The sequence below is a fragment of the Diabrotica virgifera genome, chromosome 3 (assembly GCF_917563875.1).
Source record: "Diabrotica virgifera virgifera chromosome 3, PGI_DIABVI_V3a".
Classification (NCBI taxonomy): domain Eukaryota; kingdom Metazoa; phylum Arthropoda; class Insecta; order Coleoptera; family Chrysomelidae; genus Diabrotica; species Diabrotica virgifera.
In genome coordinates, this window is record NC_065445.1 from 117,992,661 (window position 1) to 118,006,958 (window position 14,298).

The following is a 14,298-nucleotide window of genomic DNA, read 5'->3' on the forward strand; positions in this document are numbered from 1 at the left end:
CAGACAAATAATAAAATAAACAAACAAACAGCCATTTTTTGAGGTTGAACCAGGTTGAACAGAATAAGTTATCTGACAAATTTTAAGATTTGGCAGTGACACTGACAGCATGTAAATAAAAAGTATTTATCTTTCAAAATACACTGCTCAATTTTCTACAAAATACGCTTTAAGAGGAAACAGTAGCAATCAACAGGTAGCTAGAACGCGTCCCAAGATTACGGCTGTAATTTTGAATATTTTTTCGAGATATTTGGCACACGTATTCGTAATATAATACAGAATGGCGGTACAGAGCCCAATTTGAAAAATATCATAATATGTGGAAATTACTCTGTAATTAAATACAATATTAAAAAAACGAGCCTGTACCGCCATTAAGAAGAACAAAAAAATACACTTTCTTCAAATAAACTTTTTTATCCGATGCCTAGATTTTGTCATTTTGGAACTACTAATGAAATTAAAAATTGTAGTAGTTCCAAAATGACACAAAATCTAGGCATCGGATAAAAAAGTTTATTTGAAGAAAGTGTATTTTTTTGTTCTTCTTAATGGCGGTACAAGCTCGTTTTTTTAATATTGTATTTAATTACAGAGTAATTTCCACATATTAATATATTTTTCAAATTGGGCTGTGTACCGCCATTCTTTACTATATTACGAATACGTGTGCCAAATATTTCGAAAAAATATTCAAAATTACAGCCGCAATCTTGGAACGCGTTTTTGCTACCTGTTGATCGCTACTGTATCACCTTAAGAGTCGTATCAGTTTTTTTTGGAACCAGCTGTACATACAACCTTATACCATAAGAAACGTTGTAATATTTACTACAAAATGCAATTATAATATACAGGGTGTTCCATTAAAAAAAAAATGAGAAAATTTTGTATTTGCAAATAGTGATCACACTGTATATTTTAAGGCTATGAGTAAAAGATATTAAATTATTTAAAACTGATACTATATTATAAAAATTTTGACCTACCGCTTAAATTTTTATTACCTTGGAAACATAATCCACTGCCCTACAAATATTACCATTTTTCTCAATAAAAATGTAAATATGTATTTCGAAAATTATTAACTTTATGCCTATAAGACCTTATACAAGTTTTTCATATTTTTAAAAAATATATTCAAGAATCATTTAACATAGTGTTCCATTAAAAAAAAATACAACTTTGGTTCATACCGTCGTTCTTACTCATCCTGTATAATCAAAAATAATTTTACATTATAGACGGTTTTGATATACATTAGTTTTGTTAAAAACATTTTTTTGTATATCCCATAGTTTAGCCGTAATCAAAGAAAACCAGAGGTTTGGCGCACCCTGTATATCCTTTATGAGAGAAATAACTATAAAACATGGCTCATCACGGAAATGGCTGGTCCGGAAATCACTGCAGGATACTGTTTTTGTTTTCTTTAGTAAAAGCAGTAAACGTCTACTTCAGCCATATTCTTGGTGTTACTCCGCTTAAATATATGCCATTAAATATTTTTGTTAGGCGTTGAATACCATCGGTGTTAAAATATTTTTATGAGTACAGCATAAATATGCATTGTCATGTCCAGGAGCTTTGAATTTTGAATAAGTTTCCCTAAACTGAAGAAAGAGTCAGACTAACAGACACCTAGAAAATGATCTTCCTTTTTCAGTAATCTCATTTTTGTTTCAGAGTCAATACCGCTTCGTTTGTGAAAGCGTCCATGCTGCCTACAGCGATAAAATAAACGTACCTAAGTCGGAGAGCTAACTGCAACAATCATTGGATCAAATCTGTGTAAATAAAGGTTGAGATTTAATAGGGGTGTATCGATAAATCAGGTTTTTCGCTAGAGAAAATTTGTTAGACTAAGTGATACAGAACTTAATTGGATAGAACATTTAATGTCTGGATTTTTCGTTTTGTCTTTGTGTGATTAGCTGGTAGCTACTAGCATAATAAATGGGACGCAATTTGTAACAATCTCTTGAATAATTTTGTAACTTCAAACTTTTCGTTAGATTTATATACTAAAAAGGATACGTTTCCTATTTTTAGTGTATTTATTAGCAACATTCAATGCAAATAATAATAGGACTGCCATATTTAAACGAATTTAATAGAAATATGTCCAAAATCACTTGTCGCCAATTTAGTGCCATTTTTCCTAGTGATTCAAAACATTTTTTTATATTTATTATATGAGACATATTTAATTGTTTTTGCACTTTATTTAAGATATAAGTACTGTATATAAGTAGAGCTAAAAATAATGTTAATAAAATCAATTAACTCGTTTTGAAATGTTTAAGAATTAATTATCTGGATAATAGTTTATAGTACTTATTTATTACTTATATCTGGTTATACAGTGAGGACGTTTGAGTTGGAATAAATTCATTATCTCGAGAAGGGGCGAATTTGAAGAGAAATCCTGAGAGGTCGATTTTTATTTTTAAATTATGACTTTTTGGCATATATGTCATACTAGTGACGTCATCCACGTGGGCGTGATGACGTAGTCGATGATTTTTTTAATGAGAACAGGGGTCGTATGACAGCTCATTCGAAAGGTTATTTAATTCTGTATTTAGTAATATAAACTTTAATATATTTATTTATACAGGAAGTCCAAAAAAATTTTTTTAATTAAATTAATTGGGATAAAAAGAAGAATGTATGTAATTCATTTATGTCAAAATACATTTGAGGGCTGTCAGAAAACAGAAAGAAATGTTTATTCAACAAATACACATTGTTTTTTGCTTAAATTCAATGTTAAAACTGCCACCCACCGGTCTCTTGGCAGTTTGAACATTGAATTTAAGCCAAAAGCAATGTTTATTTGTAAAATAAACAATATTACGTGTTCTCATGACAGCAGTAAAATGTATTTTGAATTAAATAAATTGCTTATATTCTTCTTTTTGTGTAAATTAATTTAAAAAAATATTTTTTTTGTAGACCCTGTATAAATAAGTATGTTAATGTTTATATTACGGAATAGAGAATTAAATAACCTTTCAAGTGAGCTATCACACAACCCCTACTCTCATTTAAAAAATCATTGATTACGTCATCATGCCCAGATGGATGACCTCACTAGTATGATATATATGCCAAAAAGTCATAATTTAAAAATAAAAATCGACCTGTCTCAGGACTTCTCTTCAAATTCGTCCATTCTCGAGATAATGAATTTATTCCAACTCAAACGTCCTCACTGTATGTAGATCCTACCGATATATTTTTTTGATATATCAACTCTTAAAACTTTAAAAAGGGTAAACCCTGTAGTATATCAACTCTTACTTCCAGTTTAATATTTGTTGTACAAAACTAGTACATTTTTTTAATGTGTATATTTAGTCAAATTTAGTGTCTAGGCCTATGAATTTCATAGGCCTTTCACTCGTGGGTCGAGTTTTTCCTGTGTAGCAAAACGAATACCATTTATTAAATAAAATGTTCAGTAGAAATGAATGCTTATACAGCGATGAGTGCACTAAGAACTGGAAAAATAACGCAAAAGACGGAAAACATAATACGTTGTGAAATAACAAGAGATGAAACTAATAGAGCTGGGAAATTATCAATAGAAACCTATAAATTTACATTATAATGATGATTTCCCACCTTTAGACGTATCGGAGGAGTTTGGCAACTGCCACTGTTACAGGAGAATTTTATAAAATGTTCTAAAATTCTCCTGTGGCAGTTTGACTCCGATTCGTCTAAAGATGGGAAACTATCAATATAATGTAAATTTATAGGTTTCTATTGCTAATTTCCCACCTCTACAAGTTTCATCTCTTTTTATTTCACAGCGCATTGTTTTTCGTCTTTTCCGTTATTTTGCCGGTTATTAGCGCGCTCATCACTGTATACACAAAAAGAGGATAAAAAACGCGTCATCAATACATTTTCTATACGTATATCTCTGTTATGTTATGCCCTATTTTGTTGTTCATCAAATAAGACGGGGCAATTGTTTATAATTGAAATTCACATTAATTTTGAAGTTTTTAACAGAACAGCTTTCAACTTAGGTACAGTAGGAAAAATGAAAGAATACCCATGCGTCATCGATGATATGCATAAGAATCAAATCAAAAATTTCTAGCCAAAACAACGTCTAAACTAAGGTAATACTGTAAAAAACGGATGTGACTACTACCCCACCGTACGATTTTTCGCTACGTAAATGTGTTAAAAATATTTTGTGATGTTATTCTTTTTTTGATAATACCTATATATTTATTGGTAATTGTTACTTTTACTACCGTAATTAATTATTTGATATAGAATTTAATACAAAAATAATGAGTAAGCAAATATAGTATTATGAATTTCTCCATAAAGTTGCCGAACGTAAATATTAACAGGAATTTAAAAAATGTCGTTTATGTCAGCTGCATTAATGCAGATCTTAAGCTTAAGTCGAGAATATCATAAGAATTAATATAATATAATTATAATATATTACAATAAGAATACCATAATATAATAATAGATATAATTGATAATAAGGTAAGAATCTAAAATTATGGTGCAACGTAAGTGATACTCAAGCAGGCCCTATTTATAAGTAGAGCTTAGCTAATCTGGAACTTAAGATCTATTGGTGCAACCAGGCATAAGTGACTTAAATGAAAGTAAACTTAATGAATTCAGATCATTTTGGTATCCAGATCATTTTCCAGACATTATCTGCAAATAAATGTACATTCGTAAAAATATACTAATCTGTATTTTTATACACTATGATTGAAAAGTCAGAGTAATATGTACACGTTTGGCAAACTCATAGACAGAAGTAAACCATATTGACAGATGATTACTTACAAATTTTATTGACTTATATCAAAATTGCTTTTAAAAGAACTGAGTATATTCAAGTAAATACGACTGATTATTAAAATTTATAAACTCTACCGAACCTAACCCAGTTTCACTGTCAAAGTGACAGAAATTGAATCTGTCAGATTATAGTTGACCAGCAGGATTACTCGAATAGTAGTTTATACAATCATTATCTCTACTGATGTTGAATGTTTTTCTATAGAAGTACAGAAGTAGTCAAGTGTGAGTTTAAATTTTCTACTAAATTAATATAACTACGTTGAACAATTGTATCGCCGTCTCACTCTGTCAATTATAAATATGTAACTGCGTATGTCTTGTATAACGTTTTTGCTTAGTAGACCACACTTAATAATCTATCTCTCTCGTTTGTTATTTATAAAAAAAGGCAGCAAATCCAAAATATGTGCTTGATATGATCGTTCATGGGTATTCTTTCATTTTTCCGACTGTATACTTGTTATATCACCCTATTTAACATAATTTTCCATGCCATTATGCACTGTGTCGACTGCCTGTCTGTTTCGTTAATCTTAGAAAATTCAATACTCACACAGTATTATAAACTAAAGTAGAAGTACAAGCAGATATTACATAAATGTAAATATATAGCCACTTCACCACCTTACGTGTATTTCTCTCTTGGACCTTGAATTTATATCTTTTTTATATTAAAAAAAAAAAAGATTCCTCTACTTTAGAAAAAAAAAACACATCCAAAAATTTAAGTCCTTATTGAATATCAATTGTGCTAGGAGTAATCGGCGCTGAGTGCCAACCGATTTAGAGGTATAATTCTGTATCAGCTAGTTTTGACCACAAAACCTTGTCCGTCACTAATAATAATTAGTCATATGTGATTTTGATAAGCCTTATATACGATAAAACCTGTCTTATACCAAATAGGACAATTTTAGAATATAATCGATCGGGTTGTTTGGCATAAGATGATTTTTGTTAAACGGAAATGTACAAGAATGTAGATGAGATGTGTGGGATACATTCCAGTGATTTTATCTTACTGTTGATACTAACTTTAATAGTTACAAGCCTTTTGTATATACTACATGTTTTGCATCAGAGTCTTAACTATTACCAATACTTTAGCAAATTTAGAACTGAAATAACAGTCAAATTAGTCTATAGTTGTTCCATTATATCTTTGCACAATCGTCATGACTGCAAAAACCAAATAAACCAATAAATACAACAAATGCGCTAATGTCATTGTCACTCAAAATCATAGTCAAAAACGTCTGAAAAACGTCACAATTTATAGTAAACAAGGTATCAAAGACATGCCGTATCGTCTATCCTTGTTTAATTTATTATGGTTTCTATGAACAAGCTGCTTAATTTTGAGATACTAGTTTCTGTGAGTAAAAAAGAGACCTAGTATAAAAAGTAATTCGTGAATAATTTTATGCATGTGCAAAGTTACAATGGAAGAACTATAGCTGAAAACTGTAAGATATATAAGCCATACAAAAAATCTTTAGATATTGGCTGATCCGCGTTCTTCAATATTTTCCGTTTCAGCGAATTGGAATATGTAAATAATTTATTAAAATTTACTATTCTAATTGGGAAATAAGCCACAAATATATTAGAATAGTAAATTACATAAATGCTACAAAGAAATAGCTTCAGAACAATATAAATGTATTTAAAATAGTAAATACATATGAAACACTTCACAAATTCTTTTATAGGTAATTTAGTAACTATTTACCGTTAAATTAGTCCTAAACTAAGTATGTATCATCTACAAGGTAAATTCACATTTAAATATTTACACATAGTAGTCAATTCCACATTGTTAATTACGTGAATTAGAATAAACGACTGCAGTACCAACTATTTATTAGAACCCGACTTGTACTTCAAATTGTGTCGTTGGCTGCTCGTCCGTGCCATAACTCTTAAAGAAGTCCTATAGTCTTGAAACTTGGCTTTCTTATTATCCAATGAAGGCACCTTTCATTATCGTCAGTACCCTTCACCTTTTTTGTGTTTAGACATTCAACCCTATTCTGTAACTTTTAACAAATCGAATAGAAATGACCAAGTCGAATCGTAATTACCCGAAATCGGAATGTTTGATATATATCGCGTCATTTTCGTGTTTGGATTGGCATTCTGTAACTCACATCGTAAGCAAGTTAAATCGAAATCGGCAATTTTTATTTCACGCGGTCAAGCGGGGGTGGCAACCCCGCATTGTCAAGCGAAAGTAGTGTTCTGTGACCCGTTTGTTACTGGTTCTAAATTTGAAATACGACACCGTTGCCATATCTTCAATTTTTCATATTATGCCATTGCATACAGTTGCTTTTTTAAAAATAGTTTTGAAATAACAAAAAGGAAAAGTTTTGAAAAGTAAACAATAAAATGTTAGTGTAAATATTGGACACAAAAACCTCAAAAGATGATAAATGGTTTTAAATCAAAGTTAATTAAAATTGTTCTAAAAAAGAAGATAAACTGATAAAAAAAAGATAAATGAAGCTAAGATGTATAATGTAAGATATTACTAATACATACAATCTTAAGATTTGATTCCAGCTAAAATAACTGATAAGCAACTTTTCCCAAAAACGGCGTCTTTTCTATAATTATTTTCGTTTCTATAAGCGGTAATTAATACAAATACCAGCAAACTGGTATAATATATTTATCAATCAACGCTATGTCTATCTTTATATTTTAAACGTTCTTGTACAATCTATTCTTGTACATTATGCCATTGATTGAAATTGATTTCGATAGATTTCTTGAAAGAAATTAACAAAAAAATGCTTGGCAACACTGTGACTGGCAAACATTCAGCATTCAGAATCTGAATTTCGGATGACAAATCAATTTTAAGGGTGGGTTTGATGCATACTCGTACATGTCTAAATTAAATATACAATTCCCTAAGTAAATACCATCACAGACTAAAAATTAAGTAGATACAAAAGGTAAAAATACTATAAATAATGATAAATAAGTAGTAATAAATTATTTTTAGTAGATATAAAATATAAACGTCAAAACAAAATACAATGCGCTTGCGTCAAACACAATTCCGATTATCGAAATCTAATTTCGACAGGGTAAATGGTGTCGAAGTCATTTCTATTCAATATTCCAATTGTAGAGATTCCGAGGGAGTTATGGAATAACGATTTTGACTATTTCTATTCGACTTGGCCACTTCTATTCGATTGTCCTGACTTCTATCATCGAAATGAGTTACAGAGTAGGCATGATTGCGGAAGAGGTTTTACCTACACAGATATTCATACTTTTTATGATGCCGCTTTTTGTGGAGGGTTGGTGATCACTATGACTATCTGTATTCTCTTTACAGCTGCTCTAAAAAGCTGGTTAGACGAGCAATTAAACCACTCTCAATTGCGCAGCCAAGAGATTCGTCTCCTTCCTACGCTACGCTTTCCTAAAATCTTTCCTTGCATGATAATCTGTATTTGATTATCATGCGTATTGATTTCATTATTCAGTTCTCTTTCTTTTGAGAGTCTTCGCAAGACTTCTTCATTCGTGACTCAGTCTACGTAAAATATTCTGAGGATTGTTCTGTTAAGCCAATACTTTTTAAATACCTACTCAAATATGTCTACTTATAGTGTAGCTCTCGGACTTTAAAATGTCGCGGAGAAACAAATATTATAATGTGTTGCAAGATGTATCTGTTGCGTGTTAAAAAATTCTTTCAATTAAAAAAATCGTTATATATTTAACAATTAGCGCTGGTATCAAAAGTTCACTTGCCAGTAACTTGTTGCCATAGATTATTCCACTCTTTACAAAGGTACTCCTACTAGTTACTCTCTCAACGTGTTCATGCTTAGAGGATCGCGAATATCCAAATCGTTTAAGTTGACTAACATGTGTAAAATAACCCTGTTAAGAAAATCACCCGGTGCCAATGGAAACAAGAAAAAAAAACAGGTCTTCGTTTTTTTTTTGTAATTGATGCAAACCTTTGAAATTTATGTGAAATTCCAGTGACAAATATAAAAATAATTTGATTAAGTGAATAGTTTAGTATCATAAATTTTAAAGAATATAATTTCTACCTCAAATTCTTTACATGAGATCCATGCATTTACCTACATTGTTGTATATTAAATATTCCCTTCCAAAAAATACGTCCTTTATATTTTAAATAGTTCATATCGATGTGTTGTAAATTATTTGTTAGATGAAAACAAGCATCATAGTGACATTTTTTTAAACTAAACTAAAATAAAAATGTAGTTCTAAAAATTTTTAACTTGATTATGCCTAAAATGGATGTAGCTAGAGTTTATCTAAAGCTATAAAAACGTAATGGGTTAGGCCTATCATAATATATTTGTGTGTTTCAAATACAAAGTCAATATTGAAAAAGACTAAGTTTTCACTCTAATGGCATATAACATATCCCACCAGAATGAAAAAAATTTTTTTTCAATATTGATAATTTGAGATTTTGTTTCTGTATTTAAACATAATTTGAACTGGCGTGGAGGTCGTTGGTTTTTGTCAGCTTAGAGCATTGCAGTTTGGAAAGAAAAAGGTAAGTCGGTAAGGGAAAGCTGTGTTAGGGGGAATAAGCTCTTTGACAATCATCATCAATCAGCCAATCGCGTCCACTGCTGGACATATACCTCCCTCAGTTCTTCCAGTGTTCTCACTCTACTACACTAGGCCGCTTGTAGCCAGTTTCCCTCTACTCTTTTTACGTCCTCGGTTAATCTAGTCGGTGGTTGTACTCAATTTGTTTTATAGTTTTTGGGCCTCCATTCTAGTCCAAAGGCAGCGCTGAAAACTCTCTTTGAATTTACTAAAGCTAGATTTTTCACAGTTGATTACTGTGATTGTGTAGAGAAACATACTGCGGTCGGTCAAGTGAAACGTAGAACAGGGGTTACTGAGAGGGTATTAAAGTTGCTTTCCTACGAAGGTAATTAAATCCATTTACTAAGGCTGAAAATCAGTACACACATTCTAAATTAAATATAAATAAAAGTTATTATAGTCGGTCAGCTGTATGACGGGACAGAGCCGGTCGGTCGGCTTCAGTGAATGTACAGGGTTATTAACTATAATTTGACCCCCTTGTAAACTGCTTTATTTACAAAATTAGAAAAAAATGTAAAATACAAAAGTTATTCGATTTTTTAATTATGATTTTTTGACATATATATCGTACTAGTGACGTCATCCATCTGGGCGTGATGACGTAATCGACTATTTTTTTAAATGAGAATAGGGGTCGTGTGCTCCCTCATTTGAAAGGTTATTAAATTCCCTATTCAGTAATATAAACATTAACATGATTAATTATACAGGGCGTCCAAAAAAATTTTTTTTAATTAAATTAATTGTTTAATTAATATTTCAAAAAAATTTTTTGACACCCTGTATAAATAATGATCTTAATGTTTATAGTACTGTATATAAAATTGAATAACCTTTCAAATGAGCTAGCAGACTACCCCTATTCTCATTTAAAAAAATAGTCGATTACGTCATCACGCCCAGATGGATGACGTCACTAGTACGATATATGTGTCAAAAATTATAATTAAAAAATCGAATACCTTTTGTATTTTACACTTTTTTCTAATTCTGTAAATAAAGCAGTTTACAAGGGGGTCAAAATATAGTGAATAACCCTGTACATTCATTGGGGCTGACCGACGGGCTCTGTCCCGTCATACAGCTGACCGACTATAATAACTTTTATTTATATTCAATTTAGGATGTGTGTACTGATATTCAGCCTTAGTAAATGGATTTAATTACCTTCGTAGGAAAGTAACTTTGATACCCTCTCAGTAACCCCTGTTCTACGTTTCGCTTGACCGACCACAGTATGTTTCTCTACACAATCACAGTAATCAACTTGAAAAATTTAGCTTTAGCAAATTCAAAGAGATTTTTCAGCGCTGCCTCTCCGTCTATTCCATGATTCGTCTTGTCCTCCGTCCATCTTGTGTTATAGCTAAATGACCTGCCAAATTCCATTTAAGCGTCGTGATTCTTTCGATGACGTCTTGAACTCCTGATATTTGCCTGATTTGTTAGTTTGTTATGTTGTCTCGAAGGCTCATGTCCAGCATTGCACGTTTCACGGCTCGTTATATAACTCGATTTTTAAATCGAGTTGATTTGCTCGATTTTTGCGTCAGTGGTAAAGTCTCTGCTCCATAAGTTTGTACGGGCAAAACACATTTTTTATAAATCTTTCGCTTGAGACACATGGAAATTGAAACTTTTTATCTGTCTTTGATTTGGACGGTTTTCTCACATCCATGTTTTCCATTGATAAAAATTTTTCAAAAAATTCATCGCATAGTGCCATCACATCTTTTAATTTAAAAGTTAACATATTTTTTTAACGTAGCCCAAACCAATTCGATTTGACTGAGATCAGGATGATAAGGTGGCGGTGGCGATCTCATTATACAACATTATAAATTACTTCTTTCGTTTGATGATTTAGAACTTGTCGTTTTTGCACATTTTCAATATCTGTATCACAAAGTTACTACATGGCACACAAGTAAACGGCAAGCTATCCCCACTTTTTTTCGAATTTTGCCACTGCGAACTCACTAGTAAGATTAATACTTACTAATAATTTTTAATAAGGACATAAAAATAATGCAAATCTTCGGAGTAAGCCATTCACTACAATGTAAACTACTATTACCCAGTTGTGCTGTGCAGTAGCGCTACAAACATTTTTTACAACAGTATCTATATTTTCTATAGAATTTAAAAAAGAAACTAGATTCTGATATGTTAGAAAAGTGTCGCTCCAATGACTTGTTTACCTTAAATGTATATCTCCTTAAGTACTGTACAATTTTATTATTTAAATATAGTCTTTTTAATATATCATGTTTAGAGTTTTCCTGACGTCTTATATTTAAAATCTTACAATACCCCAAATATGTATTAGTATTAGACAGTTTACTAAGTTGCGAAGATGCGAAAAACATCTAGGTTAACTTAATTTTCGTATTAAATCTTCCTATTTTAGTTCTTTTCTGCAAAATGTTTTAATATCAGCTGAATGGCAAACTACAAGATCGATATAAATATGATCACTTTTTTCTGCGCACCAGTGTCATATGTTGATGCGACCTTTAACTCAGTTTTTACACGTAATTACAATGCATACTAAATAAATATATGCGTTTAAATATGCTTAAAATCTACCTAAATGTATTTTATTTCAGCTTTTTCCCTGAAGTGGTAGAATTACCATTTACCTATTTATGTAAACTTCATAATGTTACTCTCAGCTAAGTGACATAGAGCTTTATTACGAGTAGATTATGCAATACACGTACAATAGAATTCAAAGCAGTAGTGGCAAAAAAAGGTTCAGATCAAAACAAAATATTTTAACATCTACTGGTATGTGGAACAGACTACAGTAAAACAAGGGGTCGCTGTGTTGGTTTCCAAAGGTCCATAGGCTAGCACATGTGACTATTACAGACTGCTTTGATACCATCCTGGAATTATTGTGATTGTTGGCACTCAACACTTAGATTAAATCAGACAAGATGACACCGCATCAGAATGCGGTGTGCTCGATTATTGAGCTAGAGCAAACATCTAAAAATTATCGACCTATCGGCACAAGAGTTGAAGGTTTCAATAAGTTTTGTTCACATTATCATAATTATTGTAACAATAGACCCTACGACTAAACCACATTGACCCTTTGCCACATGCCCTAAGTGTGAAGAAATTCTAGCAAATGCTTCATGCTGTCATGGTATTTCTTTATAGAAGAAATATAGTGGAAATATTTAAAGTATTATATAACATTTGTTTTATCTCTAGTATATTATAAAAGTAATGTAATATTTACAGTAACATCCATCGATTAAGTATTATGCAAAGAAAAGATCTTTTACCACAATAAAAATTTATTTTCTAATAAAATGTATAACAGATAGGAATCATATGAACTTCAACATATTGAAATAAGACACAATTTATTAGTGTAAGAAAAATTAGGGAAACTCTAACTTATATATTGAAAACACTATCGTCATTATTTATTTTAGTCACTGTAGAGATTTTAAATGAACCATACACATATAATGAGAGTACCTTGTTTGAATCTCTACCGTAATATATCTGCATAAACAAGATAAAAACCTGTTTAAAGCAGTAAAAGATGTCAATTTAAAACTTTTAGATACTTTTGATTTTTACACTTCTAATTTTATATTTTTCTAATGTATTTAAGTTTTTTTCGTTGTGAATACCCACCAAGAAAGAGGCCTAGACGGTTATTTACTTATGTCATACATTGTGTGTTAAATTTTAAAAATATATATTTATCAAACTACTTATTAGTCTATTATTCTTCTTTTATTTTCTCTTTTGCGGTTTGTAGCTACGATAATGTTATCAGCAGTATTATGATTTGATCATTTCTATGATGTACATATTAATCTATTATTCAACCTGATCATGGATGAAATAATAAAAAAGTAAGAAAAGTAAGAAAGTAAGATTGGTGGCCCCCCGCGACAATTTTTGTGGGCCCCGTATTATAAACATTTACGAAAATATGTGTAAATGACAATATTTTTGGCCTTTCTTTAATAAGTCTTCATCGGTTCGTGTTAATAGATTTTTTGGGAATAGACATGAAAACCTATTATAACTTCATGTCTCTTAATCCGACAAATCTAAACCTATTAGTAAGTTGTTGCAATATTATATCTCAATTTACATTTAAAACATTAACTTCAAAACTTTTTTTGCTACAAGTTATTTTTTCGTCGCAGTTGAGCTCATCGTAAATTTTTTTATACGTTTTTTCCGTTTATTTTTAAATTCCGGTTTAATCTCCACTATTCTGCTATTCCTGCTGCTTCTGCTAAAATTTAGTTGAATAAAGTTAGTTGAATGTAATGTTCGTTGAATAAAGTTAAGTATTTTAGATTGAATAGTAATGTTAACGGCAAATTCAAAATTATTCATATGCTCTAATAATGCATTAGCTTCTAATTTTTCATAGTTTTTTGTTAGCAATAAAATTTTCGTTAAATATTTCATTGCTTGTCGGAAAGCTCGACGCAAAGCCATAACAGCATCATATCTGGATGACCACCGGGTTTCACATAACATTTTTAAGATTGACAAACGCGATGAATCCAAAGTGATAATAGTACATACATACATATTATGTAGTACATTCCATATTTTAATACTTGCACTAAAAAACATATAATTTCTTAATTATGTCGTAAAAAAACCAACTCCTGTACACCAGCAACGGCATCACTCAACAATAGGTTCAGATTATGGGATGCACATGATAGGAATAGGAAACTGTTTTCTCAATGTCAGTTATGCGCCTTTGTACGCCTGAATATACACCACTCATAACGCTTGCCCCATCATACC

The 14,298-nt window shown here is 30.9% G+C and overlaps 1 protein-coding gene across 2 annotated transcripts in view; it reads left to right on the forward strand.

Annotated features, from left to right (window-relative positions):
• Positions 1-13,231, forward strand: part of LOC126881257 (tyrosine-protein phosphatase non-receptor type 4) — a 150,689-nt gene extending 137,458 nt beyond the window's left edge. For both annotated transcript variants that reach the window (XM_050645418.1, XM_050645419.1), the window contains exon 13: positions 1,690-13,231. In XM_050645418.1, the coding sequence (XP_050501375.1) occupies positions 1,690-1,767 (78 nt within the window). In that variant the 3' untranslated portion in view covers positions 1,768-13,231. The remainder of the gene's footprint in view (positions 1-1,689) is intronic.
• Positions 13,232-14,298: the final 1,067 nt, after the last annotated feature.